Genomic DNA, 27,879 nt, shown 5'->3' with positions numbered 1-27,879 from the left:
ACTGACCAGAGTCCGCGAATTATCCGCTCCGAGCCCGTCCGGATTGCCCCGATCCCAGGTAAGCCGCAGCGGGCGAGCTTCCGGTGCTGGTGGCCACCCCTGCGCGGGCCTCGCGCCCGCCTGAAGCTCGCGGGGGCGGTTAGGTGGGTGCTTAGGCCACGGGGCTCCGATGCTAAGAGTCAGGCCGGGCCTCCAGCCCGGGGCCTCCTGATGGGGCGAGGGTCCCCGTTCTCCAGGGTCCCCCCGAGCCTTTGGGGTTCCCACATGCACAGAACGATTTTCAAGATTTCCGAGCTCCAGGACGCCTCCAAATGCAAGAATTAACAGCTGCTTCTCCTGCACGCCCTATTTGCATCTCGACTATGGGCCTTTGTCGCTGTAAAATTGGGAGAAATGGGATAAGCTCGTCTTAATGGGGTGTTCCAAACCCGTTGCTGTCGAGGCGACTCATAGCGACCCTATAGGACAAAGTAGAACTGTCCCATCTGGTTTCCAGGGCTGTCATGGGCACCGACCTTTTGGTTCACGGTTGAGCGCTTTAAGCACTGCGACACCAGGCCTCCTATATGAAGCGTAGCAAAGATCACTGGTTTCTTTCTCTAGCGTCTAGAATGGGTTACTGCACGCTGTAGACACCAGTGTCACCTGTCTAGGGCAGCCCTCAAGCTTTCAGTTATTGGGGGACCCTTCTGAGCTCAGGAAAAATCTGCCCCACCACCCAGATCTTTAAGATTCTTCCCCTCCAGTTTGACGTCTCGTAAAGTCACAATTGCACCCTCCTCCAAGCTCCTGTTACAGATTTACTCTCCACTTGAAGGGTGGTAATTCAAACCTACCCCCAGTGGCACTGGGGAAGAAAGACCTGGCAATCTCATTCCCTAAAGATTACAGCCAAGAAAATGCTGTGGAGCAGTCCTCCCCTGTAACCCATGGAGTTGCCATGAGTTAGAATCTGGGACACCCTGTCTTTTTTTTTGGTTTCTGCACTCCCACTGTATCTCATGCATGGGGTCATGATGGGTCCGAATCGGCTTGAGGGCACAAAACAAAAACAACACTTGCTTAGTGGAACCTTTATGTAGTACGTTTCACATTCCAACCATCCCATTGGACCACCAAAGTTCTAAACCTGGCACCACCATTTTGTTTATTGGGTGACCTTTGGAACGTTGAAGAGAACTATAGCTACCAATTCTTAGGACTTTTTCTGAGGATCAAATGAGCTTCTTTGTGTAAGTTGCTTAGCTTTTTGCTCCAGGTCCAGAATAGGCGCTCACTCAGTATCTGCTGTTATTACTGCTCCTGGGCATCCTGTGCATATTTATCTTTCCACCAGGCTTAAGGACCAGAAAGATGCCAGATTTTGTGTGTGTCTGGCCCCAACCCAATACCTACTACGCCTCTGGGAATGTGATTTGTTGGTAGATACAGTGGAGAAAGCCTGACTCATGGTGACCTCGTGCACATCTGTGGTGCCACCCCCTTGATCGGCTGCTGATCCAAATGTTGTGCCCATAAGGTTTTCAATGACAGACTTTGGAAGTAGATCACACCTTTCTTTTCAGTCTGTCTTACTTGGAGGCTGCAGTGAAACCTGTCCGGCATCATAGCGAGGCACTTAATGGACCATAGCTGAGAATCTTTGATTCTAAAGCCATCTGCTCTCATACTATGGCTTTGGAACCTGAAGGAGATGATAACCTACTTCTACTCATTGCCTCAATTTCCTAAATTATCTGGCTTCTTCTCTCCTTAATCAGTTTTGTGTGTCCTTTTGGTTTTAAGTGGTTGTTGTTAGTTGCCAGAGTCAATTCTGATTCATGGTGAACCCACGTGTGCAACGTGCAACTGCTCCACAGAGTTTTCAAGAATGTGATGTTTGCAAAGCAGATTGCCGGACGCCTTGGGGTTGGGTTTGAAGCACCAGCCTTTTGGCTACTAGTCAGGTGCTTAAACATTTGTGCCACCAAGCTTGCTGTGAGGGTTTTAAGTATCTTTAAAAACAAAGGAGCCCTGGTGGCACGATGTTTAAGCATTTGGCAGCTAACTGAAAGGTTGAACGCATCCAGTGTGGAAGAAAAGACCTGGCCGTCTGTTCCTGTAAAGATGACAGCCTAGAAAACCCTATGGGGCTATTCTGCTCTGTCACGTGGAGTAGCTGTCGGTTGGAATCAACTCAATTGCACCCAACAAGAACAACAAAAACGAAGGCGAGGATAGTAGACAGGATGGTGTTTTGACCCCATTAAGGATAAGGTTTGACTGTTTGGCCACTCCTACCACACTCAGGGACCCTCTGGGGTTAATTCATCTCCTACTCATAATTAAAGGAGGAGATCATTTCAGAAAATTAAAACTCCTGCTTTGGAGGGGGTGTGGCAATGGCAGTGTTTTGATCCATTTGTCTGATACTGTGCTGACAGGGTGGTTCTGATAAAAGAAGTTTAAACTGGTCTGCTGGTGAGGCGGTGCCTGGAATTAAAGTTCAACACTGCCAACACTGGGGAGGGTGGGGTGACCTGGTGGGAGTGCCTGGTGTTGCTGGGTTGGGCAATGAGAGCAATTAGAAGCAGCATGAATCACAGTCTTGAAGACTGACCCTAAACCCAACCCACTGCCATCTAATTAATTTCAACTCCTAGCAAGCATGTAGGTTGGAATAGAACTGCCCCATACGGTTTCAAGGCTATAAATCTTTTCAGAAGCAGCCTGCCTCATCTTTCTCCCACACAGCAGCTGGTGGGTTCACACTGGTGACCTTTTGGTTGGCAACTGAGAGCTTTAACCACTGTGCCACTAGGTGTCCTTGACCCTAAACCAGAAACTGAATATCCCAGTGGTATGAATACTCTAGTGGAGTTTAAAGCTTATATAAACGTTTCAAAATTCAGAGGCTACTAAATGAGCTCTGGTGGCATAGTGCTTAAGGCACTTGACTGCTAACCAGAAGGCTGGCGGTTCAAACCCATCAGCCACTCCTCGGAAGGAAGACTGGGCAATCTACTTCTGTAGAGGTACTGCCTTGGAAACCCAAGGATGGGTCGCTGTGAGTTGGAACTGACTCGACGGCAGTGCGTTTGGTTTTTTTTTGGTTTACTAGGGGTGGTGGGTCAAATAAAGGGAAAGAACTACCTTATTGAGCATCTGTTTCGGGCTAGACTCTGTACTGCTTGCTTTCACGTATGTGTCTCATTTAATCCTACCAACAGCCTTGTGATGTCAGTGGAGTTTTCATTTTACAGATGAAAAAACTTAGATCAAGTTGTTTTTTAGTCACTTGCCCAGGGTCACACAGCTATTTTGTGTTGAAACCGGGGTTCAAACCAGGTACCTTAAGCTCCAGAGCCCATGGCTAACCAGACATCAGAATGCCTCTGTACTCACTGTGAAGGGAAAAGAAGGGATTGAAGGGAAAAGAAGGGGTTGAAGGGAAATCTCAGGACTCTTACAATGCCATAAAGAGTTTGTATTTTCCGCCGTGCTGGTCAGTGAAAAGGTGATCAGTAAAATGTGTTGTAATTAATGCCACCAGCTTTTTATCTGTCTCTGGTTTTGTCTAGCCCCCTAAAGCAAAGATTTTCAGAGTTCATGTAGATGTTAACTATAGTTTGGGAATTATAATTCCAGTTATCTATTCCTTGGTATAAAATTCAGGCTATTTGCACCCAATGAAAGAGCCCCAGAATACATAAATCAAACTTTTGGAATTGAAAAACAAAATAGACAACTCCATGATAATAGTGTTGTTGTTGTTATATGCCGTCGAGTTGGCCCTGACTCAGCAACCCCTCCTTGGGTTTCCGATGCAGTATCACTACGGAAGTAGGATTGCCCAACCTTCCTTCCGAGGAGTGGCTGGTGGGTTTGAACCACCAGCCTTCTGGTTAGCAGTCAAGTGCCTTAGGCACTATGCTACCAGAGCTCCTATGATAATAGTAGGAAACTCTAATACACCACTTTAGATGAAGGTGTATGAAAGAACTAGAAGGAAAGAAAGAAACTCAACAAAGATACACTATATGTGAACAATGCAATCAGCCAACTTGGCCTCATAGATGTATACAGAACACTCCACCAAACAACAACACAGTAAATTCCTTGAATGAAACGAAAAGGAAAGTACAGCATGCCAAAATCTTTGGGACACAGCAAAAGTAGCGCTCAGAGGACAATTTATAGCAATTAAAGTGCACATCCAAAAAAAAAAGTTCAGGCTATTATTGAGAGTAGATTTCTTCTGCATTTACTGAGTTTGGTGAATACAAGCTTACTCTACTGGATACATTATAAATTTGACCAACATGAGTGTTATCTTAGTCTACAGACTTAAAATAGCCATATGATTCTGAAAGGAGTACAGGTCTGAGAGTATGTCCAAATATGGAACTTGAATGATGTAACAAAATAAGAAATGCAATTTTAGAAGTAATTACGCCATCGTGCGGCTACTTCAGCAGGCTGTACTACATTGCTTGTGAAGCTGAGTTGAAGAATGGGAAAGCAGTTGTCTACAGCTGCTGTTTTCACTGTACAGGAACTATGTGCCTGTATTGCATGTAAATATTCACAGTAAATTATTAATTTGCAGACCGATTTTGTTTCGATTAATGAATGAACTTTTTACAGGCTATAAGACATGGATTTTAAACTAAATTTGTTTAAATTAAAGAGCTATTTGTGACACTGCATGTTATTTTGAGTGTTTAGTGTGGTCAAGTCAATTTAGATTCACAGCGACCCCGCGTGTTACAGAGTAGAACTGCCCTGCAGGGTTTTATTGGCTGTAATCTTTACAGAAGCTCATTGCCAGGTCCTTCTCCCATGAAGCTGCTGGGTAGCAATGAGTAAAGCCTGTTGTGACTGAACAGGTTGGGTAACCATCTGATCCCAGAGCTAAAGAGAGAATCATGCAGTGAGCATCCAGAAGTTATGTTTCAAAAAACAGATGAAGCAGGCTCACTTGAATTTGTTAAAAATTTTTGTTGTTTAAAAAAAAAAAAAATTTGTTTTTTAAATTTTTGTTGTTGTTTCCAATTAGAGGTTTTATCTTTATTTTTGAGTTGCAATTTGCTTTCTAGAACATGTAAAAGAAAAAAACACTAATGACCTAAACATCTTTACTCTTAGAACGTGAAACACTGATGTTTCTCTGCCTCTTCAAGAGACCACCTGTTTTATTTCAGGGTGCACGTGTCTGGTTGAGCTTTGCCTTCCCTTGTAGCAGTCATCAGGGGCATTCTGCTTTGCCCGCTGAACTTCCCTGTTCCCCTCCCACCTTTCTGGTGACCCTTCCATTAGCTTCCTGTTTGCATCAGAATTCTTCTCGGACTTCAGTCTCCATCCTAGGCTAGCGAGATTTGTTTTTAAGGACACTGAAACCTCAGATTATAGTCATAGTGCCTCTTTGGTAATGATGATAGAGGGATGGGTGGAGGGGCTGGTTGCTTTTTTACATCTGAAAATCTCTCCCGTTTCAGATAATAAGAGGCCCTGGTGGTGCAGTGGTTAAGCACTCAGCTGCTACCCAGAAGGTCAGAGGTTCAGACCCAGCAGCAGCTCCCACTCTGCAGGGGGAGAAGGACCTGGAGATCTGCCCCCCCCCCCCCGGAAGGTGATGGCCTAAGAGACCCAGCGGGGCAGCTCTCCTCTGCTGCACAGGGTCACCGTGAGTCAGGATCCAGTCTTTGGCACACAACACATTTCAGATAATGGTTACTTCTTCAGTGGCTCCAGATTTGGGTACCCGTAAACTAGAGACTTTGATTTGATTTTTAATCTGATGGTGTTTGGTAGATTCCTGCTTTTCACATAGTTACAGTTGAAAAGGTGGGGTAGTAACATAACAAACACCAGCACACGTTTCACTAGGTGTTACCATTTGGCCACATTGGTCTTTATGTACCTGCTTTTTATTCTGAATGATTGACAGTAAGTTATAGAAGACATTGTGATGTTTCTAGACATGTCACCATCTTTATCTCCTGAGACCCAGGACGTCCTAACTAACTGCAATCCCCATCTCCTACCTGAGAAAATGACAATGGTGCCATGTTGTCTGTGATGTGTAGTCCAGATTCAGATTCCTCCTTGTACAGAAAATGTGTTTTATGGCTATTGTTCAAAATACAGATTCAGTCAACTTAAATGTTGGTCCGCTGTCATTTTAAATGCTCTGTTCCATTGCTCATTGCAGCTTTCCGCCCTTTGAAAACACTAAGAATAATGTCCCTGCATCAGTTTTTACTAGAGCCAATCACCTGCCATGCCTGGAACAGGGATCGAACTCGTAAGTATGCTGTTTATTTTGTTCTCTTTTGTGGCACCTTTGGCATATTTTAAGGAGCTCTGGTGGCTTAGTGGGTAAAGCATTTGGCTGCTATCCCAAAGGTCAATGGTTCAGACCCAACAGCCACTCCACGGGAGAAAGATGAGGTGATCTGCCTCTATAAAGATTGACAGGCCTGGAAATTCTATGGGGGCAGTTCTGCTCTGTCTTGTAGGGTCGCTATGAGTTGGAATTGACTCAGTGGCAGTGGGTTTTGGTATATTTTACAATTAAGCCCTTTTAGGAGTGACGTATTTCAGTGTCATAGCTCAGCAGTCTATAAATCAACAGATTCAGGATGGAGCGAGGTCAGTTCTTCAGTTTACAGGTAGAGAAACTGAGGCAGAGTGATGGGAAGATGTTTCTATCGGTTATTATCACAGCTGTTGCCAGCATGCACCTCTTCTGGCTCCTTGTCCAGTTCTTTTTCTACAGAACCACTTGGAGGACAGTTGATTTCAGAGAAATCTTTCATTGCTCAATGATGCACTGTCTTGAGTTGTTAGGTGCTGTCAAGTCATCGACTCACAGCTACCCTGTGTACAGCAGAACGCAACACTGCTCAGTCCTGAGCCACCCTCATACTCCTTGCTGTGCTCGAGCCCACCTTGAGCAGTTGTATGGCAACATCTTTCTCCTCCAGCGTTGAGTCAGAATGCAAGGTCTGAAAACGAGCGTCCGGCCTGCGGCCTACCCCTGAAGCGCCTGGAGTACTTTGTCCTTTGTCGAGATTGTGTTCGCTCCTCCAGAAGCTTGTCCATTTCTGCAGAGAAACCAGCTGGGATTGTGTTGTTGGGTTTTGGTGGTTTTTTTAAGGAGTAGTTCAGTTATGGCTCAATTTTATTTTCAAATTGTCTTTGGTACATGAGCAAAGTACTCTTTGGTTTACTGTTGGGTGAAGTGGAGACCTAGGTCTGAGCCTCTCTGTCAGCTTTTGAGCTCTGTCACTCAGCAGGACTGTGAGATTAGAGCTTGTGTGAGATCATCCTACAGTGTCATTGCTGCGTTTCCTGTATCTTCTGTCTCTACTTTTCCATCTAAAAATAGGCCTTTGGGGTATTTTCCAGTTCTTTTTCATAGATAGGGTACATGTTATCACAGTCCTCATTTAAAACTACTTGATAAATCCAATGTACTAAGTCAATTTTTGGCCTCATTACAATTTGAAATCTTAATATGCATCTTAGAAATTTAGAGAAATGTGTAACTAATTTCTAAAAAGAACTTCAAGTCCACAGGGAAGAGGTAAGTATGGGGAGAAAGTGGGAAGAGAGCTGTTACATTGTGGGGAATTGCAGTCAATGTCATGAAACGAAATGTGTGTGAAATACTGTATGAAAAATGAATTTGCTTTGTAAACTTTCACCCAATCACAATAAAAATTAAATAAGAAAGAGAACTTACAGTCTTAGGCATTTAGAGCTAGGTATTTATCTATAGCTACAGTTTCAACTGTAAAACAGATGCGGCTTTCTTAAGAAGGGCTGAAAAAGTAAATACATAGATGGAACTATTAAATGATTGGCCCCAAGTTTGGGTTGTAGATTTTAAGAAATTAATGTTGCTTAAAGTAGAATTATTAATTTGAGTTAGAAAACAATTTCTGTATTCATATTATATATGAATTCTTAATATTTTGGATTCATTGAGGAAATCTCTGTCTTAAAAGCACTTTTTTGTTCTGATCCATATTGGCTTTCCTGTGAAGGAGAACTTAGATGCATTTTATCAGCAGTCAGGTTTTCCTGATAAAGTACTGATTGCCAACCTGGGTCCATGACAGAAGTAGTGGGAGTCAGTGAGCTCTTCCTAACACTTCAGAAAGTCTATCAGAAATTAAATATTTGTCTCTAATAATGTTGCAGAGGTCAACTAAAGTGTCCCATTCCATCAAGTCCATTCGGACTCAGGTGACCCCTGTGTGTCAGAGTAGAACTGTCCTCCTGAGGGTTCTCTGGGACTGATTTTCTGGAAGTACATTACTGGACCTACCTTCTGAGGTGCCTCTGAATGGACTTGAACCACCAGCCTTGAGGTTAGCAGCCAAGTACATTAACCATTCACAGCACCCTTGGCCTCCCATATATGTTTACCGCGGGATAAAATTATATCAGCTCCGACTCAACGGCACGTAACAACAACAAACGTACTGACATTGTTTATTTCTCTCTAGTTAGAATCTTTTATTGACAATTGTGTATGTCTCTGGGGAAAATGAATATTTCAATTTAGTTTGGCTATGAAACATTTTTAAATACAGGGTCCAAGTGGAGGTAAAATTAACAAGAGGAATTCTTGAGGAGTGAATATAGGGAACTACGTTGTCAGCACCATTTTCTTATTCCTTCCGTCAGTCTGTTCTTAAAACACCAACTGTAAGAGATCTCCTTTTGGGGGAGAGTTTCAAGTTCATGTGTTAACTGTTTTGTTGACTTCTTCCTCCAGAGATTGCCCTGAGCCCCAATAATCATGAAGTCCACATCTATAAGAAGAACGGGAGCCAGTGGGTGAAGGCTCATGAACTCAAGGAACACAATGGACACATCACAGGTAACGACAGCAGTGAGCTCAGTAGGATCTTTAGTCCACTCTTTTTGGTTTCAATAACGAGTGGTGGCATTCTAAGGCCAGAAGGCACGTTGGCAGAGGGATTTGAGGAAAACAGGCTCGACCTCATGGAAAACAGGTCATGGGAAACAGTAGGCATGAAAAGAGAAACCGTGTCCCGGGTGCTGGTTCAGCAAGTAAGTCTGCCGTAATAGTAAAGTCGTGCAGCGTTGACTGTGTTAACTTTAGAGAATTGGAGAGACTCATAATCATGATCTCAGTCTTTTACACTGGTACCCACCACTCTGCTAGTGTTATGGAAAACACCGTCCCTCCATCTGAGCTTAGATTAGGAGATGAGACGTGAATGTGAAAACTAGACATCATGACAGCTGAGTGAAAATGTGAGCCAGACTGTTGACAAGTGCTGAGGGAACACAGTGCCTTCCAGAAGTTTCACTGTGGTGGTTTTTTGGGAAGGAAGACGTTTCGAGATAGAGGAGAGGACAAAGAGTAACTTGTTGTTGTTTTTGATGTTGTTGTTATGTGCCGTCGAGTCAGACCCGACTCATAGTGACCACTTAGGTGCCCATACTCCCACCCCCCAGAATTAATGAGGACTGATCTTTTTCCCCTGTGCCAGGAGGTAGAAGAAACAGAATGTTACAGATGATGGAAATGTTCCTCCTCACCACCAGTCGTGTTCTCTCCCTCCTCCCTCCCCAGAAGGCAGTCTGATTTGGTCTGACATTATCCTAGTTCATTTTTAATATTTTTACATACGTGCCGTGGTTGCATAATGGTTAAGCTCTTGGCTGCTGACTGAAGGTTAGTGGTTCAAACCCACCCAGAGGCACCCATAAAGACCCGACAATCTGCTTCCGTAAACATTGTAGCCCCAAAAACCCTATGGGGCAATTCTACTCTATCACATGGGGTCTCTGGAGTTGAAATCAACTCGACAGCAACCAGTATGTGTGTGAGAACAATCTTTAGGACTATTGACTGATATTTTAATGTCACATATGTACATGCCAGGGAGCTCTCGTGGCATAGTGCCTAAGGCATTTGACTGCTAACCAGGAGGCTGGCAGTTCAAACCCATCAGCCACTCCTCGGAAGGAAGGTTGGGAGATCTACTTCCAAATGATACTGCCTCGGAAACCCAAGGACGGGTCACTATGAGTCAGGTCCTACTCAACGGCACATAACGACAACAAACAATATGTACATGCACCTTCTGCAACTTGCTTTTGCTTCCAGCATTGTGTCTGCAAGCTCTTCATGTTGGTGTGTCTGCATGAGTTTTAGTCGTTTGGTGTACTGTGTGGCATTTCATACCCCATTTTTTATCTTTCCTCCTCTGGAGGACTTTTAGGTGGTTTCTACTTTTTCCTGCATTACAGTGGGCTGCTGAGTTGAGTGTCCCCGTATAGATCTCTTTGTACCCCTGTGTGAATGTATGTGTAGGTGGGCTTGCCCGAAACACAGGTCTAGGGATAGCTTCAGCCTTGCCTGGTTGTCTTTGTTCTTGCAGCCATGATGGTATACCCACTTTCCTGGGTCCCACACATACTTGATAAGGCCACACTGTTTCATTTTTGCCTGTGTGATGTGTGATGTGGTATCTCTGTAAGTTGCATTTTCCTGAGTAATAACCTGAACATATTTATGTAGGTTTATTAGCCATTTGGATTTGTTCTTGTGACTTTCCTGTTCATACACTTCTGACCATTTTTCCATTGAATATTTGTCTTTCCTTGTTGGGCTATAGAAGGATAGATCTTAAAGCATGTGGCTCTGAGGCACGTTCCTTAGTGTACAGTAACTTTGGTCTTGGACGACAACTGCCGATAGATGGAGCTGGCAAGCAGAGCAGTGCTAAGTTTTTTTAAGCAAATGTCAGATGAAAAAGAAAGAGTAAGAGGTGAGAATGGAGCACTTTTCCCAGTGGTTTTCAGAACTGGGTGAATGGAATTTCAAGAGAGCTCATTGCTTCATAAAGTATGTCTGGTTGTTCCTTTAAGCCCCATATCACCTTTTGATCTGTTCAGAAGGAACTTTTGTTCTTTGATCCTTGTACTGTAGTTCCTTTTTAATTCTATTTTCTGGCAGAATTGACTCAACCACTTGCTTTGAACACTTTGGCCGAGCACATCAAAACTTACTCTCTATAAATAACTTCAAAGACAAGTTTTTCCAGGCGGTCGTGGGCTTCCCCTCTCTTGACAGTGACATTTACATTTAAGTGGGCAGCAAAGGAAATTCTCAGATGATTTGTTGGTGGTGTTGTTTTGGAGTCTAGAATTTTGCCGCTGATCCCGTAAAATTCTCAAGAATTTAAAAAGATGTCCTTCCCCCAAATCCAGACCAACTTACCACATTTCGGCCTAAGTACCTCACCGGGTCGTCTTTACAGGCCCCAGCAGACACTCATCATCGGCCCTTCTCGCTTTTACCAGCGCTGTGTGTGTCCTGCCGGTGAGCACTGGAGCCAAGCGTGTCACCGCACCAGCACCAGGGACACAGTTTTTTTTGGTTTCTTTTTTTTGTGACTGTTGCTTTCTGTCTGCTCAAGCCTGTTTTCCTCAAGTCCCTTTGCCAGCGTGTCTTAAGGCCTTAGACTGCAATCACTCCTGCTTTAAATTGGAATTTTAACATTAGGAAATACTTTTAAATGAGGAAAGACCAGGGTGAAAGACCAAAGAAATAGCCAACAATGTGAAATATTTATTAGAACTTCTTTCTCCCCACTCACACTCTCTTTTGCAGTCCTTTGTACTTGGACCTATTTTCTGTCTGAGTGCTCAAAAAACTTTTTTTTTTTTTTTTTACATTTGAAGAAATTTTTCTTGCAAGATTCTAAATATAACTCTGTGTCAGGAGACCAAGGGTCAGACATATATCCTCAGAAAAGATGGTTGACTCCAGGGGAAGAAATCACCTTGTGAAGCTTTCTAGAGGAAAAGACCAGTCATTACTACCAAAAAAAGGAGTTTGACAGGCATCCAGGTGATGCCATAGTTCGGGGGGGTTTCTGTGAGCTTATTCTTTCATGTTAAACGTTTCACTGCTACCCTCTTTTTTAAAAGAAAAAGTTCATGATGGAAATTTTAAACACAACAGTGTAGTGAACACCTACATTCCCATTACTCAGATTTAACACTTACCAGCTCACAGCTAATCCTGTTCTTTTCCACTCATTTACCTCTTCTTGTACTCTTTTGAAGCATATCCCAGACATTTTTATATTGCAGTTTATATTCTAAAAGAGAAGAGCTTTTTATACAGATTTTACTAATTTTGTTGAGAATGTACATAGCAGAATGTACCCTGATTCAGTAGTTACTACATAACAGTTCATTGACATTGATGACATCCTTTGAGTTGGGCACCATTCCCACCCTCCTTTTCTGAGTTGTTCTTCTCCCTTAATCTAAGCTCGTTGCACTAAGTTTCCTACCTAATCTTTCAGGTCAGCTGGGTCCCATATAGATAAACCTTGAAAGACCGCAGTGCCCAAGACAGACATTGTTTACTAGTTAAGACAAACTATTGTTGCAGTTTTGAGAAGACTTCAAGGGATTTACTTGGTGTAAGGTTTAAAGAGTATCTTAGAGCAGGTTTAAGGGTTCATCCAGCCTGCATGCCTCCCGAAAGTCTGCATTCCATGGGAATTTGAAATTCTGTTCTGCATTTGCCCTCCCTTTGATCAGATTCATCTATAGAATCTTTGATCAAAATGTTCAGTCATGGTAGCCAGGCACCATCCAGTTCTGGTCTCGTGGCAAAGGAGGCAGCTGTTCATGGAGGCAATTAGCCACCCATTCTGTATCCTCCTCCTGTCCCTGACTCCTCCTCTGTGGCTCCAGGCAAACAGACCAATTATTGTGCCTTGCATGCAGCTGGCAAGCTTTTAAGACCCCAGGCGCTATGCAGCAAACAAGGCAGTGGAACAGAAGCACTAAACATGTCATTAGGGCCAGTGAACTGGGATGTCCCATGAAACCATGACCCTATACCACTGAACCAGGGAACCAAACCCCATGAGGGATAAGCAGCCTCAGCAGCTACTCTGTTATGTGGGTTTTATTTTTTTTTTTTTTCATCATTGTTGTAAATGTATCTGTCACAAATTTTGCCAGTTCAGCTTTGTACAGGTGTAGAATGTGTTGACAGCAGTTGCAATAATTGGCTATGCAACCCTACCCTTTACCAATGCAGTTTTTCCATCACAAGAACTTTTATGTCTGTGTGTGTGTGTATATGTATGTATGTGTTTAATTCTTATTGTGGTAAATGTATATGAAACAAAATGTGTGACATAAGTTCCACCGTTGTGATTAGTTGATACATCACTTGCCTTTTTTGAGGTATTTGTGGGCTCATTTGAAGAGATGCCATAGGCTCCAGAGTCGAGGCGGCTGTAATCTTTACGGAGCTCACTTGCCAGGCCTGACTCTCCCGCGGTGCCGCTGGGTGTGTTCAAACAGCAGCTTTGGGTTACCAGCCAAGTGCAGACCGTCTGCACCATCCAGAACCTTCCGCTTGCCTTTTGTTTGTTTGTCTTAAATAGGTTCTTTTTCTTCTCTTTTGCAATTTATTTAAGAAAACTGAGCAATCAGGTGATTTGACCTGTAGCATTCAGAGCCTAGATTTTATGGATTGCAAAGCCCATGGTGCTATTTCATGCATTCCTTGTGAATGGCTGGTTGAGTTTAGATGGTAGCAGACTCTTTCACAATGGTTAAGTGCTTGGTTGGTAACTGAAAGGTTGTCGGTTGTAATCCACCATCCGCTCTGTGGGAGAAAGATGTGGCAGTCTGCTTCCATAAAGATGACAGCCTCGGTAACCCCTCGTGTTCCGTTGTAGACCTGCTCCATAGATTTTCCTTGGGTGAAACCTCTCAGGCTTTTTTCCATGTCACAGCTGGGTAGGTTTGAACTGCCAACCTGAACTCAGCCCAGTGGCTTAACTTTCAGGCAAGCAATATCAGGTGCACAACAACACTAGAGACGTATGAACTCCTTAACACGGTTGGCCATACGAAATCAAAAGAGCAGTTTTTGCACAGAGCTAAAACTCAGAAGGCAGGGAATGTTAGGAGACGAGGACAAACAGAAATGGGAAACAGAGGATGTGGGAAGGGTGATGATACGCTGTACCGATTGCAGTTAGTGCCACAGAACAGAACACGTCTGAATTGTTTACTGGAAAAACGATTTGCACTGTAAACTTTCATTCAAATCACAATTAAAAGGTAAAAACAGAATAAAGAGAAAAAAGATTACAGCTTTGGAAACCCTATGGGGCAGTCCTGCTCTGTCCTATAGGGTCGCTATGAGTTGGAATAGACGGCAACAGGTTTTTAGGTTCTTTCATCGCAAAAGAGAAGCTTATCCTCACCTGCAGGGTGGTTACTGAGATGCTGACACAGGAAAGCGAGGAGAGATGCTTTTCTGCTAAGTCTCCTGATGGCAGGAAAACAGAAAGAGAGGAAAAAGAGGCAAAGCTAAATTTTAGTGAGAGATGAGAATCTGGCCTCTTACTGAATGTTTTGTCTTCTCATCTCTTTTTCACAATTAACGTTTAGCAAGAGTTGGAGCTCTGGTAGCGTAGTGGCTAAGGCACTTGACTGCTAACCAGAAGGCTGGCGGTTCAAGCCCACTAGCCACTCCTCGGAAGGAAGGTTGGGCAATCCTACTTCCGTAGTGATACTGCCTCAGAAACCCAAGGAGGGGTCGCTATGAGTCAAGGCTGACTCGACGGCACATAACAACAACAACAACAACAAAAGTTAATGTCATCTAAAATAATTGAGGCAGTGACCATGGTTTTACAACTTCCGGTTTCAAATGTGTGGATATTGCTTTTGTAGTTAAAACTAGAAATCTATAAAGAGGAAAGAAAGAAGTTAAGGGAGCTGCATACTCGATGCTTCTAGGAACTTGTGGGGGTGCAGAGAACGTCCCTGCTTAGTTCTGTGTCTTCTTTAGTGACAACACTGCTTTTAAAACAGCTGTGTTCCACCTGCCATCATAGAGGACCCAGCGTCCTTCACGTGAGATGTTGCTCAGGGCCAGAGGTGGGGAGGGGTGGGACTGGGGAGCAAAGTGCCAGACCCCTGGTCCCCCATGCCAGTGCCCGCCTGCCTGTGCCACAGACAGTCTCACGACTGGGCGAAGAAGCTGACGCTGCACCTCCTCTGCAGGCATCGACTGGGCGCCCAAGAGCGACCGCATCGTCACCTGTGGGGCAGACCGCAACGCCTACGTCTGGAGTCAGAAGGATGGTGTCTGGAAGCCCACCCTGGTGATCCTGAGAATTAATCGGGCAGCCACGTTTGTGAAGTGGTCCCCCCTAGAGAACAAGTTTGCTGTGGGAAGTGGAGCACGGCTCATTTCTGTCTGTTACTTTGAGTCCGAAAATGACTGGTAAGCAGCGTCGGGATGTTTTCTCGCTCTCGCTCTGCAGGCCCCCGTTAGGACTGCTGTGTCTAGGCCTAGGCCAGGGGGACTTCCTGGGGTGCCACGGGAGGCTTCCGTGTTTCCTCATCCAGAGATTTGTCTTCCTCTGAATGCCTCCCTTCACTCGAGTTGAACCTTTTTCCTCCTCGTGTGCACAGTGAGCAGAGGCTCGCGTCTCTCGTTGTTACAGAGCAACTTTTCCGTGTTTTGACGCAGTGGTTTCTCATTCTAGGCGGCTCCAATGGCCCTTTTCTTGCTGTGGTACGTAACTTACAAACACAAAAGACTCTCAGTGTCCTGAGAAAGGATTTTGCCTCACTACATCCATCTCTCTAAAATATCTGTGATTCTTAGAGATAAAAATGTTATCCTTTCTTTAAAGTTCATTTGCTAATTAAATCTGTGTCTGGCTGTAACGTTTCACTTATTTAAATCATCGGGGTAAAAACTCACTGGAATCTTGAAGGTGTGAGCAGACTGTTGTGATTTTTATAAATCACTTATAGCCGAAGCAAGCGCCAGAGATTTATTTTTATGTCAAAATCACTATTTTCACTGTGCCTTGCTTGGATAGCAAGGCCCTGTTCCGCTTGGCCTGCCTTCAGCAAACACAGCCAGTATCCTTCCACATGGGTCTGTCATTTCATCCCGAATGGCCGTGTTTGTATCTCCCCTGAAAATAGCGGAGTACACTTTACTCTTGGCATCAGTCTCACCGTTTGCATTCTGCTGAAACAGCCAAAGGAGGGGATCAACTTGTTTCCTTTTATAATTTAGTAAAACTTCAGACATTTTTGTTCTTTGGAAAGAAAGTCAGAATTTACAAGAATGAACAATGAATTCACAACATCCATTCTGCTTTCAAGCATGTACAAATTAAGGCGAACACAGTGCTGCCTCCTGACAAGTGAGACTCGTCCGGAGCCCACGCTGTTGGAACGCCTGAGAACCAGACGCCATCAGTGGACGTTCCTGCAGGGCCATGTGTTCTCGGCTCTTGGTCCTGCAGTCGATGACTCATGTATGTGGGGCACTTTCCTCCTGGATAGGCTCCAGTCTCAGTGGTGGTTCGCCTTTTCATTCATTGGGAGATGGTTGAAAATGTAGGTACATTGGGTTTTACTATAGCCCAAGATGTTGTAATTGGGGCATGCTGTCTGTTGAGATGAGTTTCTCAGCTGTAGGACAGTATTTCATCCCTATGATATGTGTACAGATAGTCCCAGACTTACGACATATTCGAGTTACTACAAACCACGCTTGACAACCACCCTTTTTTGTTTTGTTTTGTGTTACATCTTACAAGAAGCAACAGGTACTCCATACAGTATTGCCACACGTAATTTGCTGATGTATTGTTTTCATGCTAACCCCAAGACAAAGACCAGATTTATAAACATACTGATAATAAAAGGCAATGATAATGAAAACTGAAGAACAGTGAGGGGTTCGACTGAGGTCAGAACCGACTTAGGACGTCCTGGTCGGAATGGAAGCCCAGTCGGGGCTGCCCGTGCTCCGGGACGGCCTCTCAGGAACCTGGGAAGCAGTCATGTGAGCTGCTCATTATGCCGTCTGCCATTCTTTCATTAAAGTGAGTGCCTTGTAGAGTAATTCAGAGCAGTATCTCAGACTGAACGTCTCAGAAAGCCTACTGCGAAAAAGATTCTATGAAATAACTTTGTGTTCAAGACAAGCTATTGGGCTCGATAGTGTTAGACTCAGATCTCTGGACTTGACTGGTGTTTAAACAGTAGTTTGGGGGCAGAAATTGAATTAGTTCAGCCAAAATACTGATTTTTTTTTAGTAGAGCTGAAGGATTAGCTAGAGGCTAATTCCCAACACGAGGTTCTGAACGTTTCTTAATTGTAATTTCTCTGGAAATGACTAACGATTTGTAGCTCCATGGAGACTTATAAAGGAGGCCGAGTTGTCTCAGACCAAACAGCACAAAGTGAACTAACGAATCACTGAGTATTATAATAGAAAGTCAGATGGCTTCAAACTTCAGTTTTTATCTCAAAGGCTATACTGTTGTAATCTGGAACCTCATGAGGCAATGCCAGAATTAATCTGTAAGTTCACTGATGGATGAGGAAACCCTGGTAGCTGGAAAGTTCTGAACCCACTGCTCTGGTGAGACTGTGAAAGCCTAAAGGACCTGGAGCCAAGGGCTGTTTCTGGTTCTCGTCCCTCTCTGTCCTTCAGAACTGCGCCGCCTCACTGGCGCCGGGGAAGAGCCACGCCAGCTGGTCTCACCGGCACACGTGTGGGTCATTTGGGAACTGTCGCTTGGCATGGAGATAAATTAAACTGGATTTTCTGCTCCCGTAGGTGGGTGAGCAAGCACATCAAGAAGCCGATCCGCTCCACGGTCCTCAGCCTGGACTGGCACCCCAACAACGTGCTCCTGGCAGCAGGCTCATGTGACTTCAAGTGCAGGTGGGAGCAGATGGCTTGGTGGGCAGACTGGAGCTGCTCACTGTCAGCCTTTCAACAGCTGTGTGGCAAGGTCCTTTTCTTCACGAGGTCCTGCACTGAGCGCTGGGAGAGCCTCAAAGGCGAAAGCCACTTGTGCTCTAGAAAGGCGCTAAGACAAAGGCCCGAGTCACTGAGGTGGAAGGAAGCAGACTTGGAGGTGTAGGAAGAGGGACTTGAAGTACGGGGTCTGGAAAGTGTCCTTAGCTGGAATGGTGCTGGTTTTGAGTAGGGGGTTAGTGTGCGTGTGTGTCCCCTCTCTCTCTCTCCCGCTCCCTCTCTCTCCCTCCCTCTCAACCACAGTAATATTTCTCACTTGATAGCCCAGGCAGCAGAGTGCCAATTCCAGGGTAAAGCTAAGATCGACAGAACTGCTGCTCCCTCTTGGGGACATCTTTGGTCTATCATCAGCGTGAGGCTGGAAGGGACACCGCCCCTTCGTGCAGAGCCTTAAGCGTCTTGCCTTGTGATGGCTTTGCAAAGCTCTCCTTTATCGGAAAGGCATCAGTCCCCTCCGCCAAAGGAGAGGCAAACAGATGAGGTTTCCTGTTGACTGGGGTGGGTTGGGGAATGGCACGCGTCTTTCTTCAATAGGCCAAGTGGAGAGTGTCCAGAAAACCTGCTAAGGACCACCCAAGGGTTAAAAAAAAAAAGAAAATGAGCAGAGGGGTTTGGCTACAGGATGGGGGCGTGGTGGAGTCAGGGCACTTCTTGGGAAAGAACTGATCCTTCTGAAAACCAAATTCCTCACTGGGCAACCATGGTAATGAAGTTAAACTCATGTGGAGAGATTGTAACAGTGGAGGCCCAGAGACCTCTGGCCTTCTCACACGGAGGGGTTGTGGTGTTTGTATACATTGCTCCAGCATTCCCGCTCCCTTGGGGGATGGGACTGGGTGGTGCCAGGCCACATCACCTGGGTTCTCTAGACATGTCTGAAAGCTGGTTGTGAATGTAACGTACACTTCCTTTGCCTGATGATTAATTTCAACACATGTACTTTTCTTTGACTCCTGGGCCTGGGGCTTTGGGTTTGTGCTGTGTGCACGCTGCAGGTCATGGCTGAGACCCGCCAGCTCTCTTGGCCTCTCACAGCTGAAGGCGCCATCCCAGCACTGCTGACTCAACGCACTGAGGCTCCTGCTCCGTGTCATCCAGCGCAGATTCTCTCACAATGTCCGTGGCCTCTCCAGTGCCCTGCCTCTTCCAGCAGAAATATTGTTATCTTTTAAAGAGGCCTTAGTTCAGATGTCTCTGAAGAAAAGAAGCTGCACGAAGTAGGAACCACTGTGCAGGGCCAGAGGCTGAAAGGCTGGCTCCCCACCTGTTCTCCTTCCCGCCTGCGGGTCCGCACGTCCACACACAGCTCCAGGGAATTAGGGAATTAGAAGGGCACACAGCACCTGGTCAGAACAGCCCCGCTTCATCTCAGACTGTACCTGCCACAAAGCCTCAGCAGTGTTCGGAGAGTCGGGGAAACCTAGCTCCACCCCTGACCTCACTAGGGAGGGCCGACCCACTCCTCCCCTCTGGTCCTTCCTCAGCTTCCTCTTTGACATCCCTTTCTTGCTTTGAATGGTTGGACCATTGGTTTGTTGTGGATGCCTTTGGTTTCCTTTCTCCCTGTTTCCTGGTATTGACTTCCTGGAGGACTGTGTTGCAAATGACAGTGAGGTAGGCAGGCAGGAGTGCTGTGATACAAGGTCCGACGTGAGCAAGGGAGGGTGAGGCAGCAGGGGTCCCCCCCTGGGTCCCTGAAGGAAGGGCTTTTGTGGCCACCACCCCAGGAACTGTGTCCCTAGAGCGGTGCCTGTCGCATAGTAGGAGCTTCAGGAACATCTCTTGTTGAAGTGGATTTGCCGCGCTTGGGTTGGCCAGGAGGTAGCCTCGAGACATTCTGTGTCTTCAGAGGTTTATGTATCTGAACTTTCCCATCATGCTTTGTTTCTACGTGTCAGTGTCCTTTAGTTCTGGGGTAACCCTAACGTTGCTGTCTGTGGTCCTTTTCTATGTATGCAGACACTCACGTACTTTTTCCTTCTCTCCCTGCCTCCTAATCTGTAGGGTGTTTTCTGCCTACATTAAAGAAGTGGATGAAAAGCCAGCCAGTACGCCATGGGGTAGCAAGATGCCTTTTGGTCAGCTGATGTCAGAGTTTGGTGGCAGTGGCACTGGTGGCTGGGTCCATGGGGTCAGCTTCTCCGCCAGCGGGAGCCGCCTGGCCTGGGTCAGCCACGACAGCACCGTGTCCGTGGCCGATGCCTCAAAAAACGTGCAGTGAGTACTTGCTCCCTGCTGGGGCAGCGGGGAGCCGGGGAGATGGGCTCTGCTCACCTGGGCTAAAGAGACTGCCCTCCTGCCCTGGGGAGGAGTCCAGGACGTGAGCGAAAAACCCAAAGCAGGCCTGCAGAGGCCACCTCTGAGGTGACAGTGACACATTTAAAGTGGTTGTTTGGGGGCACTTTAAAGAACTGGGGGCATTTTAAAGAGTTGGGTCTTGCTTCCAGAAGCCCTTCTTAATGGCAGGACTGCTTGTGATCCCTTTGAGAAGCCCACCTGGTTTGCTAAAGAGCCCTGCAGAGGGGCCGAGTCTTTGAGGCCATTCCTCACACACGGGAGCCCCAGCCTTTGTGGAGCGGCGTCTTCTCTCTGTGAGGGGCCCGTGAACAGTGCCTCATGAACTTGGACTTCCCTCGGTGAGGCTCGAAAGGATTTGGTGCCGTTCCTCAGGCACGTGCTAGGGCCAACAACACGTGTATGAGTGGACACTGCCTAGTCATACAGGAAGAACATTCACTATCCCATCAGCCATCAGACCTGGGCCAACTTTGGATTAGTGTGGGGAGCAGAAACACACTGAGGGTGGAGGGGTGTGAGAGCAGGGGCAGAGAGAAAGCGAAGAACTGAGGCCCCTTGGCGGTGAGTGGGCAGGCACTCTGCAGAGACCAAGCACAGGCCAGAGAGTACTGCCAGCCTCAGTGTCTGAAAGTGACCTCTGGGCATCCATGCTTAAGGTCCCTGAAGTACAGTCCATGGGCCACATTTGAAACACAAGTGCCCGTTTATATTGCCGAAGCCCCTGTAAGAATGGGTCCTTTGTTGTCTTGTGTGTCTGTGAAGAAGCCATGTGGTCTTTTTTGACCCTGGTTTAACAAATGTTCTTATGTCCAGGGTTGCAACTCTGAAGACAGAGTTCCTGCCACTCCTGAGTGTATCATTTGTCTCAGAGAATAGCATCGTGGCTGCTGTGAGTATTTCCAGTCATTTCTCCTCACAGACACCATATAGAACTCTCCAGAACAAGGACAATGCGTGCTCTGTGGCACCACCACAAAGCAGAACAGGCTTTTAGGAGAAACAAAAAGCTTTTGAGAGCAGGAGATGCCGTCGGGGGAGGTCTGTGAGGGGCTGGTAGGCGGGTGGCGTGTGCCCCGGGGCTGACTGGGGTCTTGTTCCAGGGCCACGACTGCTGCCCAATGCTCTTTAACTACGACGACCGTGGCTGCCTAACCTTCGTCTCCAAACTCGACATTCCAAAACAGAGCATCCAGCGCAACATGTCAGCTATGGAGCGCTTCCGCAACATGGACAAGAGGGCTACCACCGAGGACCGCAATACGGCCTTGGAGACGCTGCACCAGAATAGCATCACGTAGGTGCTGCGGGCCCCGGGGGCCCTTGGATGCCCTGTAGCCAGGGTCACTGAACTGCAGGGATGGTCAGGTGAACAAGCCACGCTTCTTCCCTCTCTGTTCCCTCTGGAAGCTGTCTGTGCCACAGGCCAGACGTCTCTGTAGGAAGGGGAACAGCGAGGAGCCTGCACCTTGCTGACTCGTCAGACGGACTCTCGTCTGCAGATGGCAGCGGTGACCCAGCCACCTGTCCTTCCGCCTTCACGGTGTGGATGGACAGTGCCCCAGTGAGGAGCGGCCATCCCCTTGCAGACTGAGGTGGTGGGGCCAGTGAGTGCAGCCTCTGCCTGGCATTCGCTTTCTCAGAAACGTTACTGAGAGGAGACCATCCTGAATGCCCTGTCTATCCCTCTGGTGATGACCACGTGACAGGAAGTATAGTTCTCTCCTGTGTGGAGAGCGAATTCTAGCTGTTGTCTTCCCGTGGACTCCCAGTAACGTAGAGCAGTGAGAAGAAGGGGAAAAAAAAAACTCACTGCCATAGAGTCAGACCCAACTCATAACAACCCCTCCTTGGTTTTCCGAAGCAGTATCTCTATGGAAGTAGATTGCCCAGTCTTCCTTCCAAGGAGTGGCTGGTGAGTTTGAACCGTCAGCTTTCTGGTTAGCAGTCAAATGCCTTAGGCACTACACCACCTGAGCACCATTTAATTAGAGAAACAAAACTTCTTAGCAGCTTTATGACAAAACTAAGAGTATCTTGACTTATGTCACCAAGCTTCTGTGATTATATAAGACAGTAGATTATGCTTTATCCAGAAGTTGGTTTCTTTTAAAAAATAATGAGGAGAAATGCAGTATATTTTTGATATTTGAAATTACTGTGCTCAGAGTAGGTACCACAGGACTTTGTCATTTTGACAAGCCCTTTTATGTTGAGAGATTTTTGTGGTGGTGATGGTGGGAGGGAGGATGGGAACCCTGAGACTTTCTCTTGGAAGGAACTGCTGAAGGTACATGCTGCTTTTCCTGCTGTTGGGTGGAAAGCACAGCAGGACTGGAAACGTGCGTGCTCTCACGCACGCCCCAACCCAGAGTAAATAAAATGCCCGTGCTCTGTTGAAGGGAGACTGTGAAGGCGTAACCAACCGCCCTTTTCTTCATAATCCTCGCATTTCTTTTATCTTGAATGACTTCCAAAGTTATTTCTTGAGAATTTCTCTTATGCTCCTATGCATACTGTGTATCAGGCAGGGAACTACTCTCACTGACTCTCTTTGAGACTTTTAAGTTAAAAATTAAAAGATAGATAGGTCAAAGGGGACTTAACTTCTGCTAATAAAAGTAGACATTCTACTTGACAAGGGTCAGCAAAGGTCTGGAAAGGTCTTCTGGAAGGGGGCAGAGGGTGAGCATTTTAGGCTTTGAGAGGCCATCTAGTCTTCAGTGCACCTGCCTCAGCTCAGCCACTGCAGCACAAAAACAGCCATAGACAATTCGTAAATGAGCCTGGCTGTGTTCTGGATAAAAGTTTATGGTCGCTGAAATCTGAATTTCGCATACTTTTCACTTGTCGTGAAATGGTATTCTTTAATTACGCCCCCCAGCACCATCATTTAAAGATCTCAGAACCAATCTTAGCTCACAGCTGTACAAAAACAAGACACAGTAAAGCCCAATCGTAAAATGGGCAAAGGACTTGGATAGACATTTCAGCAAGCAGGACATTCAGATGGCCACGAGACACGTGAACAGATGGTCAGCATCATTAGCCATCAGAGAATACTGCAAATCAAAGCCACAGTGACACCATTTCATTCCCATTAGGATGGTAAGATTTGGTGGAGGCGGGGGGGGGGGTGGAGAAAACAAGTAATTGGCAAGGATATGGGGAAATTGGAATCCTTACTCAATGCTGGTAGCAATGCAGAATGGTACAGCCATTGTGGAAAACAGTATGGCAGTTCCTCAAAAAACTAAAACTAGAGCTACCATATGGGCCAACAATTCTGCTCCTAGATGCATACCCAAAAGACTTGAAAGCAAAAACTCAGAGACTTGGACAACAGTGTTCACTGCAGCACTATTCACAAAGCCAAATGGTGAAAACAACTGAACTGCCCATCAGCAGATGAACGGATAAACAACATGTGGTCCATCCATACGATGGACTACTCCTCAGCCAGTAGGAGAAATGAAGTCTCCGGATGGAGCTGGAAGGTGTTATGATGAGTGAAATAAGTCAGTCCCAAAGGGACAAATATATGACCTCACTTGTATAAAAAGACAAGGAAAGGTAACTGTATAGAGAACAGTTTATTAGTGGTTCCTAGGGGCTGGAGGGAGGGGGGAAAGGGAGGAAATTAACAGTGATGAAGAGTACAGTTGCAAAGCCAATTATTATAGTTGCTATAAACACCTATAGGAAGTGAAACTGGCGAAAGTTGGGTGATGGGTCTATTTACAAGAAAAAGAGGAGCTGCTAAGGCTGCCTTTGTGTACCCCCAGACACCTGCTGGGAGTGAGTTCCTTGGTTTGGAACTAAACCGGGGGTCATGGTTTCCATGGTGCATCCCAGTTAATTAATAAACATGCTGAGCGCTTCTGTTCTAACTCCTAGTTTGTTGCATGGTGCCTGGGGTCTTAAAAGCTTGTGAGAAGCCATTGAAGGCACAATTGGTCTCTTACTCTTAGAGGAGTGAGAGTGGGAAGGCTATGGAGTGTGTGGGTCTTTACCTCCACGAACAGCAGCCTCCTTTGCCTTGAGACCAGAAATGGATGGTGCCCAGCTACCATCACTGGCCGTTTTGATCACAGATTCCATGGAAGAATCCTGGTCAGACACGGTGGGGCTAGGGGGGGACCAGAATACAATTTCAAATCCTCATGGAACCCAGACTTCCTAGAGCCATGAAGGTTGGATGAACCCCGAAACTGTTGCCCCAAGGTCATCTTTAAACCTTAAACCAAAACTATCCCCTGAAGTCTTCCTAAAACGAAGCAGTAGTTGAGCTTCACTAGGAAGGAATGTGGGCCGACTAGACTGCACGTAACAACAGGAAGGGATGTCTGCCTTGAGCACTGTGTTCTGTTAAGATCTCTCTGCCTGGGGTTGAATGGACAACAGTAAGCAAGGAAGGACCCTTAGGGGACAGGGAATGAATGTTAATGGGAGAGGGACAACTCAGAAAAGGAGGGAGAGTGTGTACACAACTCTAAGAGTGACATCAGTGTCACTAGATGGTATTTGTAGAGATTGTTGAATTGATTGATGTTTTGCTGTGTGTATTCTCAACAACAACAAAATACAATTATTTGAAAAACAGGCACTACCATGGATTGCCATCCCTGCCCTGAAGGAGTAAGTTCTAGGTATTTCGGAAGACAGGAAACTACTGGCTGAGCTCCGGAATCGGTTTTATTGAAAGTTTTCTGATAACCAAGCTAGGACGGGCGGTTTCGTTTACCCGTGCCTCTGCTTCGGTTGGTTGGCATCTTGTGGCATGTGTGTCTGACTGTTGCCAAGTCCTAATTCCTAATGTCACACACAGAGGGCCCTTGCACGGAAGTCCTGGCTGCCTTGGGGGTGATTGGGGAGGTTTTGTTGGGAGCCAGTGGGATCTCAGTCGGGCTTCCTCATGCCTCAGCTAAGAGAATTGTTTCCATTCTCCTCACTGCTGTCCCACCCATGCCCTGCGGCCCAGCCGTTGGTGTGCAGTGTGGTCTAGAGGTCACCGTAATTAATGCAGCTTCTTAACCTGTCCAGTTCCGTCTCCTTTCCTGGACATGCAGCAGTAAACGCGCTAGGACGTTTGCCGATGCTGCCTCAGTGGCTGGAACGCTGAACATCGGGAGTTGACAGATAAGCCATTAAGCTGTGGGTCAGGAGGACGAAAGCCCATGCCGCGCCTACCTCACCTGTCTTGTTTCTGCTTTCTTCAGTCAGGTGTCTATTTATGAGGCAGACAAGCAGGATTGCCGTAAATTCTGCACTACCGGCATCGACGGGGCCATGGCAATTTGGGATTTCAAGGTATTTTTTACCTTTCAAACAAGTCTGTCTATGTGAAAACTCTGCCTGTGAGGAAAATATTTCTCATTTCTCAAAACATCAGAAATACAGGGCATTTGACTCTCTAGTTCACCTTAAAACCTGAAAATCATTAGCAAGGGGAAGCCACCTTTTCTCAATGAGATGGAAACCGTATTCCTAGGTGTCCACTTACTCACTGAGGAAAAAGTTGAGCCTTTTTTTAGAAACAGGAGTTAAGTTGGGCACTATCGTACCTCATATAGCCACTTTTCCGGGTCACACTAATTTCATTAACATTCACTGACTGCCTGCCATGTGCCCGGCACACTAGACACGCAGGATACCAGGGTGAAGGAGACAAAATCCTTGCCCTCGAGTGCCTTGTCTGGTGAGGGACAGAGGTCAGCAGCTGGTACCGGGTAGGGACTTGGGTGGAACCCCAGAAGAGAAGGCAGGGCCTTCGTTTTGACTTTGAGGAAGTTGGGAGTGTCTTGGGGTGCTCTCGAGAGACAGAACCTGTGAGACACATAGAGATGCATTTGTAAGGAATTGGCTCACGGGATTGTGGGGGTTGGCAGGGCCAAAATCCACAGGTCAGGCCACGGGCTGGAGATGCTGGCAGCCTTGCAAGAGAAATTCCGACAAGATGTCTGTTCCTAGTCTGGAAGCAGAATGCGCCCTCAGAAAACCTCCCTTCTTGCCCTTAAAGCCTTCGAGTGATTGCATGAGACCCACCCACATTTTGGAGGGTGATTTGCTTTCCCTGAGACTAACTGATTTCGTCACTTGTAACTCCTTAACATCTCCATGTGGGACTGACCAAACCACTGGGCCCCACATGTTAACATATAACCTTCCCCCCGTGGCGGGGACTGCGTGGCGTGGCGGGGACTGCGTGGCGGAGGTTGGCCTGAGCTGCAGCTGCAGGGGGACTGCTGGTGGGGGAGGCGGGAGAAAACGGAGGAGCCCAGCCGGAGCTGCGAGTGGCATTCCCGCACTTGTCCTGGAGCCAGCGGTGTGGGTCCTCTGGAAGCGGGAGATGGAAGTAGAGAGAAGGGCCATGGCACGGCCCAGGGGAGGAGGCTGGCCTGGTGGCAGTCTCTGAGGAAGGGCCTCTCAGGAATTCGAGGAAATGGCACAGGGTGGAAGTGTGGGAAGCCCGGACTGGCAGGGGGAGTCCAGCAAAGAAGTAGTGAGGAGTGAATGCAGCCGTGGTAGAGGGCGTGGCCGGGAGGTTTGGACCAGAACCAGATTTAGGCCAAATGGAAGGGCATCGGGACCAGACCAAACAGGGTGCCGTCTCTTCCCGCCCCCCCCTGAGTGGCCAAGTAGGATTTTGCTCCCTTGTCTTCAGTGGCTGCTTTTCGTTCCGAGGGGGAGAGTGTAGATCGCCAGGCCTCTGCTCCTAGGCCCCACCGGGTGGACTAGAGCCAGCCCCCTCTCGGTTAGCAGCTGACTTGTGTTAAGCATTTGCACCATACAGGGGCCCAAAGGCATGGTGACAGTGGGGGCAAATCCATGAGGACTTGGCACTCTCCACCTTGGGGGGTTGTGTGGATACAAGGCACCAGAGAGGAGGGCCAGGGGCAGGCGTCACCAGTGCTGTCACCACCTGTGCGTTTCTGTGCTGGTGGCTGTTTTCGCACCTTGGGTCAAACGCACGGTCTGGTAAAGCAGGTCTTCCCACCTTCATGTGCTTTTCTGTCCTGGGCATCTCAGCTCCTGTGTAATCACCACCGCCTGCAGTCACGGCCCACAGCAGTACCAAGTCCTCCTCCCATGTCCCCAGCACCCTTTCATGTCCTTCCTCCTGCAGGCCTGGGTCCCGCCCTCTCCTTTTGCGCTGAGGCCCGTGTGTTCACTTCTCGAGTCAGCGTACCTCTGAGCACTGCTCTCTGGACCCCGCCCAGCTGGCTTCAGGGTCCCTGCCAGGTGTTCGGAGTGCAGTGAGCAGGGGACATGTGCAGAAGAGCAGTGGCCTAGAAAGGACGTGCTGCCCGCCCAAGGCCTGCAGGGGGACATGCCAGGAGCCCTAGGGACTGGGGCATGGACCGGGGCTCAGAGACCTGAAAGGGCTGGTCACAGAGGTGGAGCGGGCTCCTACGGGCTAGTGGTGGCACATTGTGCAGTGTGTGGGGAAAACGCTGGGGCGCGGGCAGTGGGTAGGCCGTCCTCAGTAGTCATCTGTGTCTTTCTGCCTTCTTCAAGACCTTAGAGTCCTCCATCCAGGGCCTTCGAATAATGTGAAGCTGAGCCACCCTCCGAGCTTGATCTGGCATGACAGAGCAGCCACTGCCTCCCGTCCGCCTCCAGGAAACACTGAAAACAGTAGCGTGTGGATACCGTGTGTGTACGTGTGTGGTTTTGTTTGAATATAATTGGTGAACGTGTTGGT

General features: G+C 47.0%; 1 protein-coding gene across 1 annotated transcript; it reads left to right on the top strand.

Annotated features, from left to right (window-relative positions):
- Window positions 1-27,731, top strand: ARPC1A (actin related protein 2/3 complex subunit 1A). The gene is made up of 10 exons (XM_007940887.2): window positions 1-58; window positions 6,194-6,286; window positions 8,771-8,875; window positions 15,085-15,307; window positions 17,676-17,783; window positions 19,884-20,096; window positions 20,991-21,066; window positions 21,278-21,471; window positions 25,394-25,484; window positions 27,693-27,731. Exons 2-10 carry the CDS (start codon window positions 6,223-6,225, stop codon window positions 27,729-27,731), a joined length of 1,113 nt encoding a protein of 370 aa, XP_007939078.1. The 5' UTR covers window positions 1-58; window positions 6,194-6,222.
- Window positions 27,732-27,879: the final 148 nt, after the last annotated feature.

The sequence above is a fragment of the Orycteropus afer genome, unplaced genomic scaffold, assembly GCF_000298275.1.
Source record: "Orycteropus afer afer isolate SDZICR_OR568_19922 unplaced genomic scaffold, OryAfe1.0 scaffold00006, whole genome shotgun sequence".
NCBI classification, from domain to species: domain Eukaryota; kingdom Metazoa; phylum Chordata; class Mammalia; order Tubulidentata; family Orycteropodidae; genus Orycteropus; species Orycteropus afer.
Note: the sequence above shows the minus strand (reverse complement) of the source record. Positions and strands in the feature narration are given on the sequence as shown.